The sequence below is a fragment of the Bos grunniens genome, chromosome 2, assembly GCF_055505025.1.
Source record: "Bos grunniens cultivar Pamir isolate PY7600 chromosome 2, Bosgru_T2T1.0, whole genome shotgun sequence".
NCBI lineage: Eukaryota > Metazoa > Chordata > Mammalia > Artiodactyla > Bovidae > Bos > Bos grunniens.
In genome coordinates, this window is record NC_141166.1 from 74,414,843 (window position 1) to 74,441,409 (window position 26,567).

Below are 26,567 nucleotides of genomic sequence, written 5' to 3' on the forward strand. Positions count from 1 at the left end.
AAAAACACCCTCGGCAAATATTAATATAACAACCATCCTATGAGGAATATCATTAGCACCTTTAAACAGAATTCAGGGCAATATACATTGGCCAGGAGGTCACAGCAGAAGAGGAAGAACATGGAAAATGCCTTGTGGTAACCAGTGGATAGACTAGTTAGTAAGTACATCCCTTTTATTGACTCAGAAAAACTCAGAGGGGACTTTGCAAAATTGCAAAGGTGCATTCAAACTGTGAAGACTTGAGCCACAGAAATGTGGGCATCAAAAGCAAATGTGACCTCATTTTATGTGACTTCACATGCTGGTGAATCTAGGACACAGAGGCAGTATATATTAATAATGTAGAATTCTCTTTAAAATATTAATGTTTCTTCATTTTAGTTATATTCACATTAGCAAAATCTTTCAAAAACAATTCCCAAACCAGAACAGCTAAGGAAAGTCCTAGCATGACAGCCAGTCTAGACATAAACTGTCCAAATTAGAGCTAGAGGAGGGAGGTTAGAGCTATTGAGCTGTGGAGGGAGGTCCAGGACAGATAAAATGAAATGGATGGATTATTTGATGTGTTTGAATTTGAAACAATGATCACCAGCCAGGCATTCAACAGATCTATTTATGCATTAGGAACAAACAAGCTGTACCTATATAGAAAATATAGCAGATGAAACAAAAGGAAAGAATGGATGGATGATTTGACGTGTTTGAATTTGAAACAATGATCATCAGCCAGGCATTCAACAGATCTATTTATGCATTAGGAACAAACAAGCTGTACATATATAGAAAATACAGCAGATGAAACAAAAGGAAAGAATGGATGGATGATTTGATGTGTTTGAATTTGAAACAATGATCATCAGGCAGGCATTCAACAGATCTATTAATGCATTAGGAACAAACAAGCTGTACATATATAAAAAATATAGCAAATGAAACCAAGGAAATAACTCCAAGAAAACAAACATCCATACAAAGACAGATAATCACTGCACACTACTTGACTCAACAGTGAACAATATTTATATTTCTAGTGTAATAAGCATTAACTTAATTGAAAATTGTAATTCTACTAGGAAAATGGAGGGGGGAAGCTGGGGTAAGAAATTCTCCACGATCATAATGGGAAGTCAGTAAATACTCTCTAAAGCTAATAAATCAAGAAACAATACTATAATCTTATTATCTAGATCTGTGAGGGTGATTATCAGAAGAGTCATGATAAAAGATAAAAGAGGCTGCTTTCAGCAACAAGAGCTGGGAAAGTGGACCCAGGACTGTATTTCATAAGAAAGACATTAGTAATATTTGATTGTTTAACTATGTATTAAACATAGTTTAAAAACCTTCTCTGGTAGCTCAGACAATAAAGAATCTGCCTGCAATGCAGGAGACCCAGCTTCAATTCCTGGGTCGGGAAGATCCCCTGGAGAAGGAAATGGCAACCCACTCCAGTATTCTTGCCTGGAAAATCCCATGGACAGAGGAGCCTGGCGGGCTACAGTCCAGGGAGTTGAAAACAATCAGACATGACTGAGCGACTAACACTTTCACTTTCAGTTAACTATGTATAGGTGTAATTTTGATAAATCAAAATTCTAAATAATACCTTAAGGATAAATAGATATATGTCATATATACACCAAAACCATTTATTGCACCCCTACTACTTCTAAAGTTCCCTCCAAACAGAAGACTTGAATTACATAATCTCTTAGCTTCCTCCCATCTCTAAAATTCTTTGCTTTTTCTCTGTCTACTTATTTTTAAAGACAGATGCAAAGAATACTGGTTATATTTTACTGGTCTATCACTGTGAAAAATATGAAAAAACTTATTGCTTCCCAGTTTTAACATGATCAGGGCTTCCCTTGTGGCTCAGCTGGTAAAAAATCTGCAAGCAATGTGGAAGACCTGGGTTCAAACTCCAGGTTGGGAAGATCCCCTGGAGAAGGGAACAGCTACCCACTCCAGTATTCTGGCCTGGTGAACTCCATGGTCTGTATAGTCTATGCGGTAGCAAAGAGTCAGATAACGACTGAGCGACTTTCACTTTCACTTTAACATGATCGTAGAAAATTCACTTTATATATTTAGGTAGATAGACTTTGAGAGGTCTGTTATCCTCCCCTTATGATTGCATCATAATTTTGGCTAGATCCAGTGCTAAGCTCTTTGCTGCAGAAGACATTGCCCCAACTCAGTGGATCAAAACAATAAACATTTATTATCTCATATGGTCTCTGTGTCTGGCATTTAGGAACAGCTGAGCGGTCTCAGAATTTCTCACAAGGTTGCAGGCAAGTTGTCAGTCAGAGCTGCAGTCACCTGAAGGCTCAAATGGGGATGACGGATTTATTTTCCAGGTGACTTTTATACATTACTGGCACATGGGTGCTGGACTTTGGCAAGAGGCCTCACTTCCTCCTCATCTGGGTCCCTCTAACTCTCCCTCTGGGTCCCTCTAACTCTCCTTAAGTATCCTCACAACATGGCACCTGGCTTTCCTAAAGAATGAATGATCTGAGAGAGAAATGGGTGTGGGACAGGAAAAGAGAGCAAGAGAGAGATGGAGTGTATACCAGGCAGAAGCTGCCCTTTTATGACCTACCCTCAGAAGCAAGTCACTAAATCTGGCCCACATTCAAATGGAGTGGAATTCAGCTCCACCTTTTGAAGGGAGGAGTATCAAAGAATTTGAAGACATATTTTTAAACTACCACACTATACACTCTGGTGACAAATTATTTACGAACTAAGTAATTCCTCCTAAATGCAAAATATCTTTAGTCCTCCCACAACCACCTCAAAGTCTCATCCATTTATAGCATAAGCTTAAAGTGTAGGATCTCAGTGTTTAAAGTAACTTGTGGATGGCGCTCCTCATGTGGAGTTTCGCTCAGTCTGAACTACAGAGGTAACTTCTTTGCAGCACATACTCAAACTATAAAATGGTGAGACAGGCAAAGGGTAGTTGCTTCAGACCCTCCTTTCCAAAAAGGGGAATCAGGAGATTTAGAGGAGTTACTCATCACCAGCAAATCTGAAATCTATCAGGCACATGTTGACAATTCTTTGATTAGAGCTCAGAGCATAGAATGATTCTCCAGTCTTGGTTCTACTCTCTGAGTCATCCCTCCTTTTCCATGAAAGGTAGCCCATGTTTGTGGCTGAGTAGTTTCTACAGACTGCTTCATGCTCTCCACAACTTTTGAGGCCCAAAGGCTTCATTTAGTTCTAGCTGTTCCTTTAAATCCAAGTTGGTGGTGTTTCTGCAAATACAATTCTCTTTGCAGGTCTTTTATGAATCTTATTAGGCTTCAGGTGTGTGTGTTAGTCACTCAGTCGTGTCTGATTCTTTGCAACCCCATGGATTATAGCCCACCAGGCTCCTCTGTCCATGGAAATATCCCAGCAAGAATACTGGAGTGGGTTGCCATTTCCTTTTCCAACATTAAGCTTCATACCATTGCGCAAAAGGCTTACCCACAAATTTCTGAGAAAAGGCTTTCTCTACATATTCTGCAAAGGCTGCTGAGGGACAACACTCTTAAGCTACCTAGAAGCCCTTATTGTCTGAAGGTTGTTCTTTGAGGCACTGTCTTAAATCTTTTGAAATCATAACAAACATATTATAGTCACATCTTGGGTTCATTTTTAGACTATATCTTTCAGATTGCACCCTGCTCTTAACCTTTGCTGGAAAGCTATCTCTAATTTTAGTATCATTTGCCATCAGAGGGGCTGAGAAATTTCAAACCCAACAATTCCTTTATTTATAATGGTGTTGGTTTAGTTGCTAAGTCATGTCTGACTCTTGTGACTCCATGGACTGTAGCCCTCCAGACTACTGTCCATAGGATTTTCCAGGCAAGAATACTGGAGCGGGTTGCCATTTCCTTCTCCAGAGGATCTTCCCAACCAGGGATCTGCACTGCAGGCAGATTCTTTACTGACTGAGCAATCATTCCTTCCTTTAAGGCAGTCCGCTTTGCATTTTACTATAGGCAGCAAGAAGCAGGCATGCAGCACTTCCAGCACTGTCTGGAAATTTCCTTTGCAATGTCACCCAGTTGATAAATATAATTTCTAGTTTGCATATTACTGTTGGTAACAATATTGCTTTTTTTTTTTTTTTGGCCACAATGTAGCAAGGATCTCCTTTCCTCTAGTTTCCAATAACATTTTCCTTTTTCTCCCAAAGTCCTTGCTGGTAACTTTCTCACAAGTTATCACGCTTTTAATAACAGTCTTAACAAGAGTCTCCAGTCTTTTCACTATCTCAAGATCCTTACAACTTCCTCCGACCAATCCATTCCAAAACCACTCCCCTGTTTTTAAGTTTTCATTGTGGCAACGGCCTACTTCCAGGCACCAAAATCTGTATTAGTTATCTATTGCTACATACTACATTAACCTAAAACTTAGATTAGGTTTGGGGCTTCCCTGTGGGCGCAGTGATAAAGAATCCCCCTGCCAACGCAGGCGATGCAGGAAATGTCAGTTTGACTCCTGGGTAGGGAAGATGCCCAGGAGAAGGAAATGGCAACCCACTCCAGTATTCTTGCTGGAAAATTCCATGGACAGAGGAACCTGGTGGGCTACAGTCCACGAGGTCTCAAAGAGTTAGACACAACTGAGTACGCACAACCAACCAACTAGGTCAGGTTTAAAAACACAATGAACATTTATTATCTCATTCATTTCCTCTGAGTCAGGAATCCAGGAATTCCATGGCTGGGCAATTTGGAGTCAGGCTTTCTTATGAGGTTCAGTGAGACCACTACAGCCCAAGAATATCTGTCTTTCATTCTTTCACCTTTTAATTTTTTTTTGCCCATTACTTTTTACACTAAATTAACCCCAAACTCTCCGCCAATTTTGTAACTTTCTTCTCTTAAACACATTAGATACAGTAGTCTATTAATTCTTTCTTCTTGGAAAAATATCTCAGGAGTCTCTGACTTGCTCAAATATGGACTGGGTTGCTATTTAGACCTGCTGCTCAGCTGTCATCTTGAGATCCCCCCTTTGCATGCCTCATGTTCTCTCTCTCTCTCTCTCTCACTGGGTTCCCAGCTTCCCGAGACCCACAATTTTCCAATTTCTTGCTTTAGTCCTTCATCTTGGCAGAGAACATCTTCTAATAACTTTCTAAGAAAGAGAGTATGGGAGATAAAATTTTTGAAGCCTTGGTTATCTCAATATTTCTTTATTCTTCCTCTGTTGTTCGGTCGCCAAGCCATATCTGACTCTGCAACCCCATGGACTGTAGCACGCCAGGCCTCCCTGTCCCTCACTATCTCCTGGAGTTTGCCCAAGTTCGTGTCCAGTGAACTGGTGATGCCACCCAACCATCTCATCCTCTGTCACCCTCTTCTCCCTCTGCCTTCAATCTTTCTCAGCATCAGGGTTTTTTTCCAATGAGGCAGCTCTTTGCACCAGGTGGCCAAAGTGTTGAAGCTTCAGCTTCAGCATCAGTCTTTCCAATGAGGATTTAGGGTTGATTGGTTTAATCTCCTTGCTGTCCAAAGGACTCTCCAGAGTCTTCTCCAGCACCACAGCTCGAAAAAATCAATTCTTTGGCACTCTGTTTTCCTTATGGTCCAACTCTCATATCTGTACATGACTACTGGAAAGACCATAGCCTTCACTATACAGAGTTTAGTCGGCAAAGTGATGTCTTTGCTTTTTAATAAACTGGCTAGGTTTGTCATAGCTTTCCTTCCAAGAAGCAATGATCTTCTAATTTCATGGTTGTAGTCAACACCCACAGTGATTTCTGAGCCCAGGAAGAGAAAATCTGTCACTGCTTCTACCTTTTCTTCTTTCATTTGCCATGAAGTGATGGGGCTGGATGCCCTGTCTTAGTTTTTTAAATATTGAGTTCTAAGCTGGCTTTTTCACTCTCCTCTTTCACCTTCATCAACAGGCTTTTATAGTTACTCTTCACTTTCTGCCATTAGAATGGTATCATCTGCACATCTGAGGTTATTTCTCCCAGCAACCTTGATTCCAGCTTGTGATGTGCTCTGCATATAAGTTAAATAAACAGGTGACAATATACAGCCTTGTACTCATTTCTCAATTTTGAACCAGTCAGTTTTTCCATTTAAGGTTCTAACTTGCTTCTTGATCTGCATACAGGTTTCTCAGGAAACACGTAAGATGGTCTAGTATTCCCACCTCTTTAAGAGTTTTCCACAGTTTGCTGATTCACATAGTCAAAGGCTTTAGCACAGTCAATGAAACGATAGATTTTTTTATGGAATTCCCTTGCTTTCTCTATGATCCAGAGAATGTCGGCAATTAGATCTCTGCCTTTTCTAAACCCAGCTTGTACATCTGGAAGTTCTTGATTCAGGTACTTGCTGAAGCCTAGCCTGAAGGATTTTTGAGCATATTCTTCCCTTACAAAGAGTTAATTGTTTAGCTAAGTATATAATTCTAGCTTGGAATCTGTTTTCCTGATGAATTTTAAATACATTTTCACATTATATTTTGACTTCTAGAGTTGTTATTGAATAATAAAATGCAAGTCTAATCTCTGAAACTTCATATAAAACATACTTCTCTCTCCTTCACTCTCAGTTTCAAAGACTAAAAGATTTTCTTTTTGTCCTGAAATTTCTTAGTAATGGACTGTTTTTGCCCATTATGCTAGCCATTTGGTGAGTCCTTTTATTCTGCAAATTTTCTTAATTTACTCCTTTAATGACTTCCTTCTCCCCCACCTCTGCCCCTATTTTTTCTTTCTGGAGTTCCTATTCTAAAGTTGAATCTTTTTTTTTTTCCTGTCTTACATCTCCCCTTTTTGAGCTTTTGTTTTACTTTATGGGAGATTTCCTCAATTTTATTAATAAATCCTTCTATGTAATTGGCTTTTAATATTTAATTTGCAAGATCTTGATGTTACTGTTCTTGTTCTGTAAACCTTTTTAAAATATCCTGTTATTGTTGAGTGAATGCCATACCTTTTAAAACTCTAAAAATATTAATAATTTTGGGAAATATACTTCTCCCCACAAGCCTTCCTGCAATTAGTTTTTTGTCTTTTAAGTTTCAGTATTTCATATTAAATGCTTTCCTTAAATGTCCATAATCCCCGGCTATCTACTTTTACTTAAGAGTGGTCACTAAAAAGATGATTGGAAGTCTCTGCATATGGATGGGACCTGTCAAGTGGGATTTTCTCTACAGAGTAATCCAACTGGGCCATGTCCTTTGGAAATTCTAGATATTTGGTCTTTCCTTTTTGATTTATCACTTTCCCAGAGAAGTTCTTTCAATTTCTTATCTGAATGGTAAAGTCCTCAGTCACTCAGTCGTATCCGACTCTTTGCGACCCCATGGACTGTAGCCCACACGGCTCCTTTGTCCATAGAATTTTCCAGGCAAGAATACTGGAGTGGGTTGCCATTTCCTACTCCAGGCAATCCTGATCTAAGGATTGAACCTACATCTTCTGCATCTCCTGCAATGAAAGGCAGATTCTTTACCACTAGCACCACATGGGTTAAAACCAGTAAAGGCCTGGTTGCCAGTATTCTAAGAACTGAGTGGAGAATAAGGGTTGGGATGCTCAATTTTTAATAAATAAACTTTTGCTTTCAGAACATTCCATGCTCTCAACTGTGCCTGGTATCTTCCAGTTTAGAGACTCTCTCTTTCACCCCCTTTTGAGGCTAACTGACCAATCTTTTGTCAGAATGAGGGGAAAGCAGACACTGGACTAAGCAGTGAGGGAGGTGGTCTAGGGTCTAACTGCTTCTGCAACAGGCTTGCAATGAATCTTCCTGTTGTTAGTTCAGTCTTTGTTTTGACTTCCAGAGGTACCTGGTGCTGTCTATTACAGATATTTGGTGATATAAGCCAGATTACTTTTTGGCCTATATCATACTAGCTAGGAATTTCTCTTTCTTGGTCTTCTAAAGTTAGTTATTGTCCAACAGCTTTCCAGTTTCTGAAATTTTCTTATTTCTTCTGTCCTGTTCTCTTTGTCCTTGTGGGTGTACACTTTTTAAAATCCACTTTACCATCTATTTCTTGGGGTTTCAAACTGTGATTCTTAGATCAATTCCAGCCCACAAAGATTTTGTTACCAGTCTATGGTAAGAGGAAGAATTTGTGCCAGAATGTAAACTGATTTACTAATGACACAGTTTAGTTTAACTGTCTTTTGGGTTTTTTATTTTATTTTATATATTTTTAATTAATCATTATTTATTTTTAACTGCACTGGGGCTTTGTTGCTACACATGGGCTTTCTCTAGTTGTGGTGAGCAAGGGCTGCTCTCTAGTTGTGATGCATGATCTTCTCATTGCAGTGGCTTCTCAGTGCAGAGCACAGGCTCTAGGGCAAGTGGTCTTCTGTGGTTGCAGCATTCAGGCTCAGCAGCTGTGGCTCTTGTGTTCTAGAGCACAGGCTCAGCAGTTGTGGTACATGGGATTAGCTTCCCTGCAGCATGTGGGATCTTCCTGGACCAGGGATACAACCAGTAACCCGTGCATTACAAGGCAGATTCTTAACCACTGGACCATTAGGAAAGTCCTGATTTTGTTTTTAATGGCAAGACTTTTTCAGTAAAGGAAGTGGTGCATTGATTTACATTCTAGGGTAAGTTCCTTATGTCATCATGCACAAGTGGAAGACCAGTTTGGATACATGTAATAATACTAGTCTTGACCTTTCCTCCCTTTCTCTAATGAAATTTATCTTATCTATATCTCATCCTCCTATGGCCCAGCTTCCAGTTCTCTGAAGTCATATTCATGGTTACATGCAGTAATAGGTTAGCAGAAACTACAGCAATAGAAGGTCCGGCCAGATTTTCAGAATTTAAAGAATATTCTAGTACTCTCTCTGGCTTAGATTGAAGGTAGAAAGAAGAAAGATGATATGCCTCTTTCTGAAGTAATGATGTAAAATAAGGCTTGGATCTTCTATGGCAACTTCATCAAAAGTGAAGAGGGAACAAGATAAAAATAAAAAACCTAGAAAGCCAAGCACATGCCCAGAGCAGGATACATTCTCAGGAAAGACAAGATAGGGCCCTATGCTTTAATCTCTCCCTGATCTTTAGGATCAGCATCAGTAGGAAGTGAATGCCAAGATGAGGTTGTAAATGGCCTGGCCAAGTTTTCAAGGAAGGTCCATCACAGAGCCAATCTGCAAAGACCAGGAGAGGTTTTTTCCTTATCTTTTTTTCATTCTCTTTTTGTTCTGGGAATTTAAATAACTCTTTATTCAAACATGAGCTGACACAAGCTTAAGTAACAGAGACTTCAGAGAGCATATATAACAAAGAATGTCTTTCAAAACAGTTTGAAAAGTCACTAAATAAACAATACAAAGCACACAAAGAAATATCAATGAACCCTGAGAAGAAGGAAGAATCTGCTTACCAAAGTTACCATATCACAATATTCAGAATGTCTAGCTTTCAGCAAAAAATTAAGAGGCATTCAAAGAAAAAAGAAATTGTGGCCCATTCCTATAGGGAAAAAAAAACTAACAAACTGTCATTGGAGAAACATTGGACTTACTAGATAATGATTTTAAATCAACAGCCTTAAATATGATCAAGAAATAAAGAAAAATCATAGACCAAGAACTAAAGGAAACCAGGAGACTAATGTCTGAACAGAGACTAACAATAAATATATAAAAATTATGAAAAGAAAACAAACAGAAATTCTGAACCTAAAAAGTACAATAATTTTAATGAAAAACTCACACGAAGGTCATACACCCAACAAGAGATTTGTATTCAAATATATAATAATCTCATATATCTCATAATTCAAATATCTCATAATTCAATAATAAAAAGGCACATAACCCAATTAAACTGAGCAAAGGATTTGAATAAACTTTTCTCAAAAAAAGATATTAGTATATAAATGGCTAACAAGCACTGGTAAAGATGTTCAACGTTACTGGTTATCAGGGAAAGGCAAATCAAAACCATAACGAGATAACCTTCATCCTCACCAAGATGACTATATTTTTTTTGAAATGGAAAATGTTGACAAGAATGTGAAGACATTGCACGCTGATGGTTGGAAGATAAAGTGGTTATCTTCCATTAGCTGCTGTGGAAAACGGTTTTGTAGGTCTACAAAAGGTTAACCATAGAATTAGCATATCCCAACAGTGCCATTCCTGAGTAGATATCGAAAAGACTTAAGACCAAGTATTCAAACAAATACTTGTATACAAATGTTGGTAGTAGCATTATTTGCAAGAGCCAAAAGGTAGAAACAAATGTCCATCAACAAATGAATGAATAAACAAAATGTTTTATACCCATACAATGGGATATTATATTCAGCCAAAGAAAGAAATGAAATACCAATATATGCTACAACATGGATCTTGAAAACATGCTAAGTGAAAGAAGTCAGACACAGAGGTCATGTATTGTATGATTCCATTTCTTTGAAGAATCTAGGATAGATAAACCCACAGAGACAGAAAGCAGAATAGTGGTTGCCAGGGGGTGGGTAGGAATGGAGAGTGACTTCTTAATATGTACAAGGTCTCCTTTGAGGGTGTAAAAATGTCTTAGCCCAAGATAGAGATGATGGTTGTACATCATAAGAAAACATGAGTGGAAATGTACTAGATGTGAATGTACTAGATGTCATCACAGTATACACTTTAAAATGGCTAATTTTATGTTTTCAAATTTCCCCTCAATTTTTTTTTTAAATGAAGAGGACTCTATCTGCAAGAGAGACTTTCAACCACCCAAACCAAAGCCTCTATTTATATGTTATTTTGTATATTTTTAAAAGAGAAACCAGAAACACCTGTTCTGCAAAATAAAATATTTTATCTGACAGTAAAATAAATGGCTCATTTATAGAAATAACAATGTTATTTGGGGGCACTTTATGGACCAGTTTTTACAGTGGGCATGCATGTGATCTTGTCTTGGGCATTTGAATCTGTGGGTTAGAAAATGGACCTAAAACTAGAGACCAGTCAGGCCCAAAAGCCAAAGCTTTTTCTTCATTCATTTCCTAAGTCTTCTGACTCTTTAACATTCGGGACTGCTCTATTTTGGGATTCTAAAGCAATGAAAAGGTCCTTTATCACCAAAGATGTGATTATATCTATTGTAGTTGGTGGAGTATACCATATGTATTAGAAATGTTTCCACTCTGACTTGAAAATTAAATGTATTTTAATACTTCTGTCTGTAAGTATTCTGGATAAGTGATGTTTTCTTGTGCACTGCAGTCCTCAGTAGAGTGGAACCCTTTCTGATGCCTGTAAGCTTCCCGAGAACAAGAGTATAACTTACTACCTTCTCAAGAAGTTATGGTAAGTGAGAGACAGTTCAAGTCCTGGCTCTACTGCATGTCAGCTGGGTGAACTTTAGTATCAGGTCACTGATTGCCTTCAACCTCAGTTTCCTCAACTGTAAAACACAGATGATAGATAGCCAGACAGAGTTGATGTGAGGAGCTAATATAACACAATGCCAAAGGACTCTCCAAATGTCAGTGCTTTTTGCACAGTGGTTGTAAAGTTAATATTTGTTTAACTGAGTTGTGTAATGATCTTGTGGATATAAGGCTAATCTTGCTTTGCACTGATTGAGTTAAATCAAGCTATTTCTCTAGGAAATTATGTCTCAGGGAACAAAGTGAATCCTTGATATACTAGGATTTTTGTAATAAGCTATGTTGTAAGAGAGGTGTGTTGTATTTACCGCAAATGCTACTAATGAAATATGCTAATGAGAAGAGAGTTAATTGTTCCTTTTCCAGAAGACAAATGAATTCTCTTCCACTATTTGAGTTTCTTTAGTAAGTCACATCTTTCAGTGTTCACAGCATTCCCTGAGAATGTGAAAAGTGAATACGTCCCAGCAGGTGAGCAGTTTCTTTCTTTTCCCTGGCAGGAATATTAATCACTATTATTACCACTCAGGAGTCTTTGACTTCATAGGGAACGTGTGCCACTAACTTTGGGGAGGGAAATTATGTTGGGGTGGTGTTGGTGTGGAGAAATCAATCAGGATTAGCTACTGCTTTCCTGCCTAATAAGGAAAGCCAGCACCTGTTGAGGTTTAATTTTAGAATCCTAGAAGAGTTAGCCACACTACCTAAAATGTCAACTATTAAAATTATTCCTCTGATTTTAGTAGAGTCTTTAGAAAGGGCCCACTAAAATGTAGATGTTAATAAATATTACTGTAGCAAATATCACAGATATCCTTAAAAAATTGGTTCATAATTATGGTCAGTCCCAAAGGACTAGAAGTCTAGATCACAGACAAGAAGGAAAAAGAAAGAACAAAGTTCTAGCTTTTGGAAGGCTAGGACCAGGTATGTTCCTTGGAAGCCTGAGGTATCACGAGAACCTTGGATATCTCACAGAGCTTGTATCAGTAGGAAACGAGGCAACAGTCATCCAAGGCCATATTCTATGCTTCCTTAACCAGACTCTGCATCCATTTAGAACACAATCAATTTGCAGTTATAGTAGGTGATAGAAATAGCAATAGGGGCTGTCCTGGTGGCTCAGTGGTAATGAAAGTGCCTGCCAATGCAGGAGAAATACCTGGGTCAGGAAAATCCCCTGGAGAAGGAAATGGCAACCCACTCCATTATTCTTGCCTGGGAAATCCCATGGACAAAGGAGCCTGGAGGACTACAGCCTGTAGGGTCGCAAAAGAGTTGGACACGACTTAGTGAACTAAACAAGAAATAGCAATACAAAAATTATTTTTAACTCAGCAAGTATTTATTAAGCATCTATCAAGCAAAGACTGGGAGCAAGTGACCTTCATCCTACAGGACCATTTGACTCTGAAGGAATCTCTTCTCCCCATCTCTTCCCTGTACTATCCCTTCTCTGAATAAGAAATCCAATTAACAAGGACTCTACCTCCAATTTTTTTATGCCTACTTCCCTCTCCCTTAAGAAATCACTAACAAGTTAGAAATGGTCAAAAGTTTATCAGAAGGTATCAATAAAAGGTGTTTAATTGGATAATAGGTATAAAAAATTTACAAACTAGATGATCACAAATGGATAATTAATCTCCTATAGAGAGGAGTTGTGAGCAATAGCTATTAAATAATAATTAAATACTGCCAAACCATAAGGTGTACCTTCCCTGGTGACTCACCCAGTAAAGAATCTGCCTGCAATGTGGGAGACTCAGGTTCAATCCCTGGGTCAGGAAGATTTCCTGGAGAAGGGAAAGGCTACCCACTCCAGTATTCTTGCCTGGAGAATTCCACAGCCAGAGGAGCCTGGCAGGCTTCAGTCCACGAGTCGCAGAGAGTCAAGACATGATTGAGCGACTAACACAGCAAACCGTAAGTCTGGTGTTCTGCAACAGGCTTCCAAAATCAAGTTAGGCAGGAGAACAAAGAAGTGCCCTAACCAGGAAGAATGAATTGCAGAGGAGTGGTTCATTTCTGCTTTAAAATCATTTGCTTCCTTTGCCATAGAACAGAACAGACTCCTCCATGCTTAAACCATATTTATATCTGAGAAGGCCATAATAGTTGGAATGGAAGAATTCCTGACTAGAATGAAAAATCATTTTCTAGGTTTCAATTTCATGTTAATGTGGTTGACAAATGTAATATAAGCATGGGACTTTTTAAAATTATGTTATGTTTTGCAATTGTAAACAACTTTAGCTAGAGGAGTAGAGATAAGGACGAATGAACCTCCAGTGAATACCAAGCTGGCAGTTCAGAACGAGATCAGCTGTTGGCACAGATGTGAGGAAACATAACTTTGGGTCTTTAGGGTTTCTACCAGAAGGTGTATTGATTTGCTTGGTTTTATACAGTACATGAATACAGGAATTTAGAGAGAGAATTGTGAGTCTATCAAGGCCTTCCTCTAAACTTTAGTATATACTTCTCCACATTGTTTCATGTAAATGTAATCATAAAACCTAGGAAAATCTTTTTTTCTGGTAGAAATCAAAGTGTCATTTATCCTCATAACAACTCAACTTGAGAGTACTTAAAATACATTTAATATATTCTGTATGAATGGCGGACAGATGTCACAACTTGTTTGTCAAAACCCACAGAATGTACAACACAAAGAGTGAGCCTTACTGTAGAGTACAGACTTTAGTTAATATTAATAAGAATAACTATGGACTCATGGAAAAAACACATTTAATATTTAGGCCTAGTAACAATCTGACTTCCTTCTTTCATATATTCAAGCCTTCATCCCTTCAACACACAAAACCACTCTCAAGACTGATTATAAGCATAGGTCAGAGTTTTATTTCAAATGAAGAGGCTTTCTGAAAAGCCCAATTCAAAGATTCTATCTTAGCAGAGTCATTTTATAGGGGAAAAATGGCTAGACAGTTATTATTAGACTATATTTTAAATACGGAGATGACTATCTAGTTAAGGACAATTAGCCTCTTTGCATTATTGGTTAAAGTTCTTAGATTAGTTTCAAGACTAATAGTCAACTGAATGGATTTCCTAGGAGGGGCTTTTGGCTTCCTTGGTGGCTCAGTGGTAAAGAATCTGCCTACCAGTGCAGAAGACCCGGGTTCAATCCCTGGGTCAGGAAGATCCCCTGGAGAAGAAATAGCAAACCACTCTAGTATTCTTGCCTGGAAAATCCCATTGACAGAGGAGCCTGGAGGGCTATAGTCTATGGGGTCACAAAAGAGTCAGACACAAATTCACAATTAAACAGCAGCAAACAGCAGCAGGAGGGGCTTTTAAGTTCTATAAAGTCTATCAGAAAATTGCTCAAGTAGTTTATCAAGCATACTAAACTATATATGTAGAAAAAGCACTCAACAAACTCCAACAGTCTTTCATGATGAAACCACTCAAAAACTGGTAGAAAGGAAGTTCCACAATCTGATAAAGGACATCTATGAAAAATCCACAATTAACATCATACTTAATGGCAAAAGATTGAAAGGTTCTGTTCTCACCACTTCCATTCAACATTGTATTAGAGATTGTAGCCAGGGAAATTAAGCAAGAAAAAGAAATAAAAGGCATAAAAACTGGAAAGAAAGAAGCAAAATTATTTGAAGACGACATGACTTTGTATATATAAAATCTAGAGAACCCACAAATAAAGCATCAGGGCTAATAAAGAGATTCAGCAAGGTTGTAGAATAAATATATAAAATATATACAAATATATAAGATAAATATACAAAAATTACCCACATTGCTATATACTAGCATTGAATAATCCATAAATGAAATTGAGGAGACAATTCCATTTACAATAGCATCAAGAAGAATAAAATACTTAGCAGTAAATTCAACTAAAGAAGTGAAGACTTGGACACTAAATTACAAAATACTGCTGAAGAAAATTAAAGAAGACCTAAATAAATGAAAAGACATCCCATGTTCATCTGCTGGAAAACTTAATGTTGTTAAATGGCCATACTTCTCACATTGATCTACAGATTGAATGCAATCCCTTTCAAAAATCCAGAGTTTGTTTTGTTTGTCTTCACGGGAATTGACAAGTTGATGCTAAAATTCATACGGAAATACAAGGAACCCAGAATGGACGAAATGATTTTGAAAAAGAACAGAATTGGAGGACTCACACTCTCAATTTCAAAACTTTCTACAGATATATAGGATAATCAAAACTGGGTGATGGTGGCTTAAAGACAGACATAAAGATAACTTATTCTGAACAAAAGTACCAATACAAGTCAATAAAGAAAGAATAGTATTTTCAATATATTGTAGTGGGATAACTGAATATCCACATGCATAAAAAGAATAATAATTAAGTTGGATCTCTTCTTCACACTCAAAATACACAAAAGTTAACTCAAAATGGACCAAAGACCTAGAGGGAAGAGCTAAAACTACAAACTCTTAAAAGAAAACTTAGTTGTAAATCTTCGTGATGTCTAGGCAATAATTTCTTGACTATGACACCAAAAACACAAGCAACCAAAGAAAATAATTAAATTCATCAAAATTCTAAAATTTGGGCTTCAAAAGATACAACCAATGAAGTGAAAAGACAACCCACAGAATGAAGAAAATATCTGTAAATCATACATCTGGTAAATCTGTAGTATTTAGAAAATATAAAGAACCTGGCAACTCAACAATAAAAAGGAAACACATGGGCTCGAATAGACACAAAGGACATATAGATATTCCTTCAAAGACATACAAATGGCCAAGGAGCACATGGAAAGATGTTCAACATAATTATTCGTTACAGAATGCAAATCGAAACCACAGTGAGATACCACTTTACACCTACCATGACAGCTATAGTTTAAAAAATGGACAATAACAAGCGTTGGTAAGGATTTGGAGAAATTGGGACCTTCACACATTGCTGTTGAGAATGTCGAATGCTGCAGCCACTGTGAAAAACAGTTTCTCTAAATGTTAAATATGGACTTACCATATGATCCAGCAACTCCATTCCTAGGTATATACCCAGGAGAAGGGAAAAGGTTTTCATAAAAAAAATTTATGAAAACACTTGTTCAGAGAAGTATTACCATAATAGCCAAAAAGTAGCAACAACCCACATATCCATTATCTGATGAATGGATAAACACAATGTGGTGTATCTATTCAATGGAATATTATTTGGCCCAAAATGGAATGAAGTACTGATTCAGGCTATAGCATGGATGAACCTTGAAAATGATATACTAAATGAAAGAAGGCGACATACTGCATGATTCCATTTACATGAAATGTCAGAAGGGGCAATTCCATAGACACAGATGATAAGTTAGTGTTTTCAGGGGCCAGAAGGAGGAGGTAACAAGGAGTGCCTGCTAATGAGTATGCAGATCACTTTAAGGTGATAAAAATGTTCTCAAATTAGTGGGAATGATAACACAAATTCACAAATATACTAAAACACATTGAACTGTACACTTTTAAAGAGTGGATTTTCTGGTATGTGAATTATATCTCCAAAAGAGAAAAATGGGGCTCTCCTACACCCCCGAACCCTAGTCTTCATTTGTGGAGACACCTAATGATACTTGTTTCTTGGCCGCTGTTGCTGCTGTTGTTCAGTTGCCCAGTCATGTCCAACTCTTTGTGACCCCATGAACTGTAGCACAGGAGGCATCCTTGTTTCTCACCATCTTGTTTCTCAAGAAAGAAGAAACTATCTTGTTTCTTGGCTACCATTTATGAAATAGACTTTACCATACAAATATATGTGTTTCTATAGGTTTCTTATTAGAAACAGAAATATGAGTATAGCAAATACATTGTCCTAGACTTTGTTTTCCCCTCTTTATAACTTTCTCTTTTTTCTTATTAATTATTTTTATAGGAGTATAGTTGATGTACAATGTTATGTTAGTTTCTGCTGTGTATTAAGTGAATCATATTTTATTATGTACATATACATTATGCATCATACATATACCTATATCCATTCTTTTCTAGATTCTGTTCCCATATAGGTCATTACAATACAGAGTAATGAAAGGAATTTTCATCCCAATCCCAAAGAAAGGCAATGCCAAAGAATGTTCAAACTACTGCATAAATGCACGCATCTCACACACTAGCAAAGTAATGCTCAAAATTCTCCAAGCTGGGTTTCAACAGTACGTGAACCATGAGCTTCCAGATGTTCAAGCTGGATTTGGAAAAGGCAGAGGAACCAGAGATCAAATTGCCAACATCCATTGAATCACTGACAAAGCAAGAGAGTTCCAGAAAAACATCTACTTCTGCTTTACTGATTGTGCCAAAGCCTTTGACTGTATGGAAAATTCTTCAAGAGATGGGAATACTAGACCATCAGACCTGCCTCCTGAGAAATCTATATGCAGGTCAGAAAGCAACAGTTAGAACTGGACACAGTACAACAGATTAGTTCCAAATCTGGAAAGGAGTACATCAAGGCTGTATATTGTTACCCTGCTTGTTTAACTTTTATGCAGAGTACATCATGTGATATACTGGGCTGCATGAAGCACAAGCTGCAATCAAGATTTCTGGGAGAAATACCAATAACCTCAGATATGCAGATGACACCACCCTTATGACAGAAAGCAAAGAACTAAAGAGCTTCTTGATGCAAGTGAAAGAGGAGAGCGAAAAGTTGGCTTAAAACTCAACATTCAGAAAACTAAGATCATGGCATCTGGTCCCATCACTTCATGGCAAATAGACGGGGAAACAATGGAAACAGTGAGACTTTGTTTCCTTGAGCTCCAAAATCACTGCAGATGGTGACTGCAGACATGAAATTAAAAGACGCTTGCTCCTTGGAAGAAAAGTTATAACGAACCTAGACAGCGTATTAAAAAGCAGACATTACTTTGCCAACAAAGGTCTGTCTAGTCAAAGCTATGGTTTTTCCAGTAGTCATGTACAGATGTGAGAGATGGACTATAAAGAAAGCTGAGCACCAAAGAATTGATGCTTTTGAACTGTGGGGTTGGAGAAGACTCTTGAGAGTCCCTTGGACTGCAAGAAGATCCAACCAGTCAATCCTAAAGTAAATCCATCCTGAATATTCATTGGAAGGACTGATGCTGAAGCTGAAACTCCAATACTTTGGCCACTTGATGCAAAGAACTGACTCATTTGAAAAGACCCTGATGCTGGGAAAGATTGAAGGCGAGAAAAGGGGATGACACAGGATGAGATGGTTGGATGGCATGACCAACTCGATGGACATGAGTTTGAGTAAGCTCCCAGAGTTGGTGATAGACAGGGAAGCCTGGCATGCTTCAGTCCATGGGGTCGCAAAGAGTTGGACATGACTGAGCGACTGAACTGAACGGAATGTGTATATGTCAATCCCAATCTCCCAATTTATCCCTCCCCACTTCCCTCTTGATAACCATGTTTGTCTTCTACATCTGTGACTCAATTTCTGTTTTGTAAAAAGGTTCATTTGTACCATTTAGATTACACATATAAGCGGTATCATATGATATTTGAATTAACTTTAGTAAATTCCATTTGACAGCTATTACATTGTATTTTCTCAGTTACAAGATTCATTCACAATGTAGTGTTAGCATCTGCTCTGAGGATCATTCCTCTTTACAATATAACTTGGTGATTATTTCATTTCAGCATATGCAATTATCCTTCATTTCTTTTTATTTTGGGATATGCTATAATTTAATTTGATAAGTGTTTTGCTACTATAATACTGTTGCAATTAATTTCCTTGAAATATTTCTATTACATGCATATGAGTGGGATACTTACCAGAAGTAAAATTTCTAGTTGAAAATATGTTCCTCTTATTTTATTTCAATAGATGGATTTGTTATTGATTATTGATTTAGTGTCTCTCTTACTAGATCATGAGGTTTCTGAGGAGAGGGACCATTTCTGTCTTTTTCTCCAAAATTTGTTCATTGAACACTGTATATTATGCCATTACACAAATATATCATATTCTTATCCACTGTATTTTTAAAAATTAAAGTACAGTTGACTTACAATGCTATATTCATCTCAAGAATATCTTTCATCACTTTAATTACTTCATGCCATTCTTTTCTGGCCTGCAGATTTCCTGCTGAAAAATCAGCTGATAGCCTTATGGGATCCCCGTGTATGTGATTAATTGTTTTTCTTTTGTTGCCCTCAAAATTCTCTTAACTTTTGCCATTTTAATTATGTCTTGGTATGGATTTCTTTGGGTTCATCTTGTTTTGGACTCTTGATGTTACCTGGACCTGGATGCTTGTTTCCTTCTTAGGGAAGTTTTCAGCTATTATTTCTTCAAATACTACTTCTACCCTTTCTCTCTTCTCTTGGGACACCTATAATGCAAGTGTTAGTACACTTTATGTTGTCCCAAAGGTCCCTTAAACTATCCTCATTTTTTAAAATTATTTTTATTTTTCCTGTTTGGCTTAGGTGATTATTACTACTCTGTCTTCCATATCACTTAGCCATTCTTCAGTATCATCTACTCTACCAGTGACTCCCTCCAATGTATACTTCATTGCTGTTATTGTATTCTTCAACTCTTATTGGTTCCTTTTTATATTTTCTAACTCTTTGTTCAAGTTCTCACTTGTTCATCTATTCTTATCCTGAGTTTGGTAAGCATCTTCACAATCATTATCTTAAACTCTTTCTCAGGTAGATCGCTTATCTTCATTTCATTTAGGTCTTTTTCTTCAGTTTTGTCATGCTCTTTTGTTTGAAACACACTCCTCTGTCTCCTGAATTTGCCTAATTCTCTAAGTTTACTCCTATGTATTATGTAGTTAGTTACAACTCCCAATCTTGGAGAAGTGACTTGTCCTAGGGAAGCCCAGCAACATGTTCCCCTTTGATCACCAGAGTCAGATACTCCAGGGGTGTCCCCTACATGGGCTGCATGAGCCTTTCTATTGTAGCAAGGCTGGCTGTTGCAGATGTGCAGGTAGTTGGGGCTGCCCCGGGCGCTAACAGGCTAGAGGGATAATTCCAAAAAAGCAACCACCAGGGCCAGCGTCAGCATGGTAGAGAGAGATTATGAAAACAGGTGCCACAAACATGTCAGTTCCCAAGGGGAGTCCCAGCTGCCCCCCGTTTCTCCACAAGACTCTCTAAGATCAGCAAGTATGTCTGACCCAGACTCCTTTCAAACTGCAGCTTCGGCACAGGGACTTGGAGCAAGTAAGTTTTTGCACATGCCCTTTAAGGATGGCCCTCCAGCCTCTAGTTCTAACATAGGCCCCACTGATTTTCAAAGCTAGACATTCTGGGTGTTCATCTTCCCAGTGCAGGACCAGGCTGGTGACCTCAGTGTGGGACTTGGACACCTGGCTCCTCAGGTAGGACCTCCACAGCTGGTTTTCCTCCTGCTTGTGAGTCACCATGCCAAGAATGTGAGTCCTGACAGCCAGTGTCTCCACCCTCCTACCTGTCAGGTTGTGGTTCTTTATGTCTTTTCTACTAGCCTTCAGGTCATTCTCAGAGATAGTTGCCCTGTTCAGTAGTGTAATTCAGGTGTGACAGGGGGTGAACTTGGGATCTTCCTATTCTGCCATCTTGAGCCCTCCCTGTCCCCATTTCTGTTTTGTTGACCAGGGCAATCTAGATTTTAGCACACTATTTGACATACTGCTTTATGTATTTGTAGACAGACAAGCCTGTGTGCTTTATCATACAAAGTGTCATATAGAACTTCAAAGCTACATCATTGAAAAACACAATCTAGTTTACAGAGATAGTAATTGTTTGTGAGGGTGGGGGGGAACTGGTTAGTTTTTGTTTGTTTTCTTTTCATTCATTTCATCCACGTTTTTTACGTTTTTTACGTTTTCCTTTCTAACTCTGGTATATTTTCAAAAATTGTGGAGTCAATTGCAATGCATCATTTTAAGAAATATAGAATCACTAATTTCATCTGAAGACATTAGCATGTTTTATTAAACAAATGCCTGCTTCTTAGATTTGAGTGTTCTGCAATTCAGTTCCTTAGAAAAAACAAGGGAGGATAGAGGTTTATTTGCAGTTTTAAGAGACCTAATATCACCACCTGCTGGACAAAATGTCAGAATACAATTTGAAGCCGTTAAATCCTAAAACTTCAAATCAGTTTGCTTCCATTAATCAGGGGAAATTTTGTTATTTTACCATAGGAGTGTTTGTAAATACAATTAAGTTTATAAGAGGTTCTTTGATGCTTTAAAAAAGTAAGGATAAATTTGTTCTTTTTTTAGGATAAAGTCATTTTGGGAACTGATTACCCCTTCCCACTAGGTGAGTTGGAACCTGGGAAACTGATAGAATCAATGGGAGAATTTGATGCAGAAACCAAGGTATGTGCCTTTTACTTCATGATCTTATTCCTGAATCTCCCTGATCTAACTGTGTTTGGTTTCAGAGCACTTTGATATGGGATAGCAAAGGACAGAGAAATTGTTGCACTTAGTGTTCACAATGGCACCCCACTCCAGTACTCTTGCTTGGAAAATCCCATGGACGTAGGAGCCTGATAGGCTGCAGTCCATGGGGTCGCTGAGGGTTGGACACGACTGAGCGACTTCACTTTCACTTTTCACTTTGCTGCACTGGAGAAGGAAATGGCAACCCACTCCAGTGTTCTTGCCTGGAGAATCCCAGAGACGGGGAAGCCTGGTGGGCTCCCGTCTATGGGGTTGCACAGAGTCGGACACGACTAAAGTGACTTAGCAGCAGCAGCAGTATTCCTAGAACTGTTACTTGATCTTTAGAAATGGCTGATCTATTAAAGAGCAAAGGAAAGTTAAAAAGCTAAAAGTCAACCTAGTACAACTAAATTCATAAAGACAAGAAAGAAAACTGTAAAGAATCATATTTAATAATATATTTAGATGTGCATGTTAGATGAATAAGAAAACATGTTTCTATTACATATCTACCAATCTCCAAAGTTGTAATGATTCTAGTAATTTGGATATTTAGACTCAAGTCTTGATTAACAGGACTCAAGGATGCAGAACCCTCAAGCAACTGGATTTTGTTTTTCTTTCAGCATTTGACTTTTAGGGTAGCTAAATGTGTCTTAATGCTGACACTTCCTATTCTGCCCCTTAGGTTCCTGAAACAACATGAGCTTAAAATGAGGCACTGTGTCTCCAGATTTCCTCTCCTTTGCCATCCCCTTCACATCCCATGGGCTTCTCTGGTGGCTCAGACAGTAAAGAGCCCACCTTCAATGCTGGTTTGATCCCTGGGTCAGGAAGAACCTCTGAAGAAGGAAATGTCTACCCACTCCAGCATTCTTGTCTGGAGAATTCCATGGATGGAGGAGCCCAGCAGGCTACGATCCATGGAGTTGCAAAAAGTCAGACATAACTGAGCAACTAACACTTTGACTATCCCATCCTACAGTGGTAAAGAATCCACCTGCCAATGCAGGAGACAAAGGAGACAAGAATCAGACCAACTGAGTGACTGAGCATGCAAATCCCATTCCACACATGCTCCCAACGAAACAAGTTCTTCCTAAGACTTCACCACTAGGGGACAGGGATGCCAAAATGAAAACACAGGGAGATGTAAATTCCTAAAAAATTTTACAAAAGTCTGTCATAACCCTTTTGTATGAGACTTGACTTTCTTCTAAACTAGGATCCAAAAGTTACCTTCATCTCTAATTCTCTACTCTAATTGTTAGGGATACAGCTCATCACATCTTCTTAGACAGCTTGAAGCACATTAACAGATGCCAAGAAGAGTACATTTTGATATATACTAGTTGCAAGTTATTAACTGGGAAACCTCAGACTGCTTTAAACAGGAAGTGTCTCGTTTGGCACTTAACCACCTTAAGGAAATAAAAATCCTAAATTGTTAAATGGTAGTGGTGGTTTGCCTGGAGAATCCGAGGGATGGGGGAGCCTGGTGGGCTGCCATCCATTGGGTCGCACAGAGTCGGACACGACTGAAGCGACTTAGCAGCAGCAGCAGCGGTGGTGGTGGTGGTTTAGTCACTAAGTTGTGTCCTACTGCTGCAACCCCATGGACCGTAACCCTCCAGGCTCCTCTGTCCATGGGATTCTCCAGGCAAGAATACTGGAATGGGTTGCCATTTCCTTCTCCAGGGGATCTTCCCAACCCAGGAAATTAACCCAGGTCTCCTGCACTGCAGGCAAATTCTTTACCGACTAAGCTATGAGGTAAGCCTTCATATAATTGTTAAATATATACTTATTAAAGTAGAAAGCAATACTAGGATTTTCTCTACTTTTTATATCAAAAGGTGAAAATGAAAAACTCCCTATAACATGAATGAAAATAAACTAAAACCAGACTACCCCAAGCTCCTGTTGTTGTTGTTCAGTTGCAGCCGTGTCCGACTCTGCGACCCATGGACTGCAGCATGCCAGGCCTCCCTGCCCTTCACTGTCTCCCAGAGTTTGCTCAAACTCCACGTCAAATATCCTGATTAAGACTTTAATGGAATAATAATAATTACTATTATATGCCTTTTGTTATTTAATTTTATATGTCTACCACTTTCAAGTTTTCAGAAAATCTTGAATAAAAATTTTATGCAGTCATAAATACATGATATTCTGTAACATTACATGTTACTCATCATAACATTGTAATAAAGACTAAAAACAATCTACAGGGGAATAGTTAAATAAATAACAGTATGTCTATACAATGGAGTCTATATAGCCATTCAGTTCAGTTCAGTTCAGTTCAGTCACTCAGTTGTGTCCGACTCTTTGCAACCCCATGAATCGCAGCACGCCAGGCCTCCCTGTCCATCACCAACTCCTGGAGTTCACTCAAACTCATGTCCATCGAGTCAGTATAGCCATTAAAAAGTATTAAAAATCAATTTCTAAGATATATTAAGAAAGGTACAAAAATGCACATACTTTCATTTGTAAATAGCACACTATCCATTTGTGAAAAAAATTTATAAACCTACATATAAGAATTTGCTTATATATGAATAAAATATCTCTGGAAGAACAGATAAGAAACTGATAAGTCTGGGAAGAAAAAGTAGTGGTTGGGCAGTACTAGTAAAAGGAAACGTACATTTCATATCTTTTGAATTTTGAGCCACATGAAGGTAAAATTTCACTAAAAAAATTTTTAATGAAATAAATAAATCCATTTGATGAGCACAACAACACTGGGAGATAGGCAAATGCATTCCACCAGGTAGATGCACAGGAGGAAATCAAGACTTGGGTGTTAAGTGATTTGCCAAAGGGATATAATTGCTAGATTATAGCACATGAACTCAACTCCAAATCTCCTAACTCCAGGATCAGGTCTCTATCCAATACACCAAAATGTATCACCTTCAAAGGATACTTGGTAGCAACGTATTTTAAAAAGTAAAGCAAATAGTTTTTCAGAGCAGCAGCCATTATTTCTGAAGTCTTCCTTTAGAGAAGGATGACCCAGGGTGAATCACAGAAGAACCCCAAGTAAGAGGTCCTTGCTTCACATTACCCACTCTGCAAGCCTATGTGAGAACCCTGACATGGTCATGATACACAGATACACACTAATGGTATGGATGTTACGCAACCCCATACATGTTTCCTTCCGCCCTCAGCTGCATGCCTGTCCTTTGCAAGCTAGACCTATATCAATTAGGGTATCACAAAGTTAACTCTCAAATCACAGGAGCTTTTTCTGTGGAGCAGATCTAATATATAGCTGGGGAGAAGGTGAAAAAAAACTTGGCATTCTCACGTGAAATTTATCAATGTACATATTTGTACAATATTCTGAGACTCTTATTCAGGGTCATGTGAAAGGACAACACATATACGGAGAAAGTAGTGGTACCTAAGCTGTACCTTTTCTCTGTATTTGACTCCAAGTAATTCTTAAAACTCATTGGAGGGTCCTGTAGAGGTTACCAAAGAAGTCATTTTCCTAGGAGGGTTTTCCCTGTTGAAAGTCTCCTCCCCTCCTCCTACAACCAAATTTCAAACTTAGATTTCAAATAGAGGGACAAAGGGGGAATTAGAGAAGGCAGTCAAAAGGTACTAATTTCCAGTTACAAGATAAATAAGTACTAGGATTTTAATCTTCTTATGCTCAGTCATTCAGTCGTGTCCGACTCTTTTGTGACCTCATGTACTGCAGCCCACCAGGCTCCTCTGCCCATGGGATTTCCCAGGCAAGAATACAGAGTGGGTTGCCATTTCCTTCTTCAGTGGCTCTTCCAAATCCAGGGATCGAACCCGTATCTTCTATATTGACAGGTGAATTCTCTACCACTGAGCCACCAGGACTGTAATGTACAACAGGATAAATATAATTAACACTGCTATATGTTACATATGAAAGTTATTAAAAGACTAAATACTAAGACTCTTATCCCAAGAGAAAAAATATTTTTTCTATTTCTTTAATGTTGTGTCCATATGAGATGATGGATATCCACTAAACTTACTATGGTATTCATTTCATGATGTATATAAGTCAGATCATTATGTTGTACTTTTTTTTTTTTGCTTTTATGTTATTTTATTTTTAAAACTTTATTGTCATAATTTTTTAAATTTATTTTTTAATTGAAGGATAATTTGTTGTACATCTTAAACTTATACAGTGTTGTATATTAATCATATATCAATAAAACTGAAAGAAAAAAAGAAAATTCTTTTGGGGGCTAAATATTCCATTTATGTGTATACCACGTTTAAAAGCCTACTCATCTGTTGATGTATACTTGTGCTGTTTCTTTCAGCTGCTATGCATAGTACTATTACAAACGTTCCCTTTCAAGTATCTGATTGATACTTTAAAAAATTCTTTTGGGTATATTTAGGAGTGGAATTGTTGGGTCATACCATAATTCTGTTTATAATATGCTTAAACTTATCATTGTACTTACTATTTAATATAAAATGCATTTGCAGAAATATTTCATTAGAAACTGCTACTATAAAAAAACATAAAATTATACATTTTCTACATTAGCTATAATGTAAATAATACATTGTTTACATGTTCAAAAATTTAAAACCTCTACCATGTTTTGTCTATGATTGTCAACATATTTGAGAAGTAGAGAAAATAATTAAAGCATAAATATACCACCCACCATTCATATTTTTGCTTTTAAAGTATTG

General features: G+C 37.9%; 1 protein-coding gene across 3 annotated transcripts in view; it reads left to right on the forward strand.

Annotated features, from left to right (window-relative positions):
* ACMSD (aminocarboxymuconate semialdehyde decarboxylase) overlaps positions 1-26,567 on the forward strand; it is a 62,158-nt gene that overhangs the window by 34,796 nt on the left and 795 nt on the right. The window contains exons 9-10 of one of the 3 annotated variants that reach the window (XR_015145460.1): positions 11,252-11,335; positions 21,687-21,785. Coding sequence is in view for 2 of the 3 variants with exons in the window: in XM_086350614.1 (XP_086206740.1) it covers positions 21,687-21,785 (99 nt within the window). In the remaining variant the exon portion in view is untranslated. The remainder of the gene's footprint in view (positions 1-11,251; positions 11,336-21,686; positions 21,786-26,567) is intronic. The other 2 variants (XM_086350614.1, XM_086350624.1) reach the window with 2 other exon arrangements.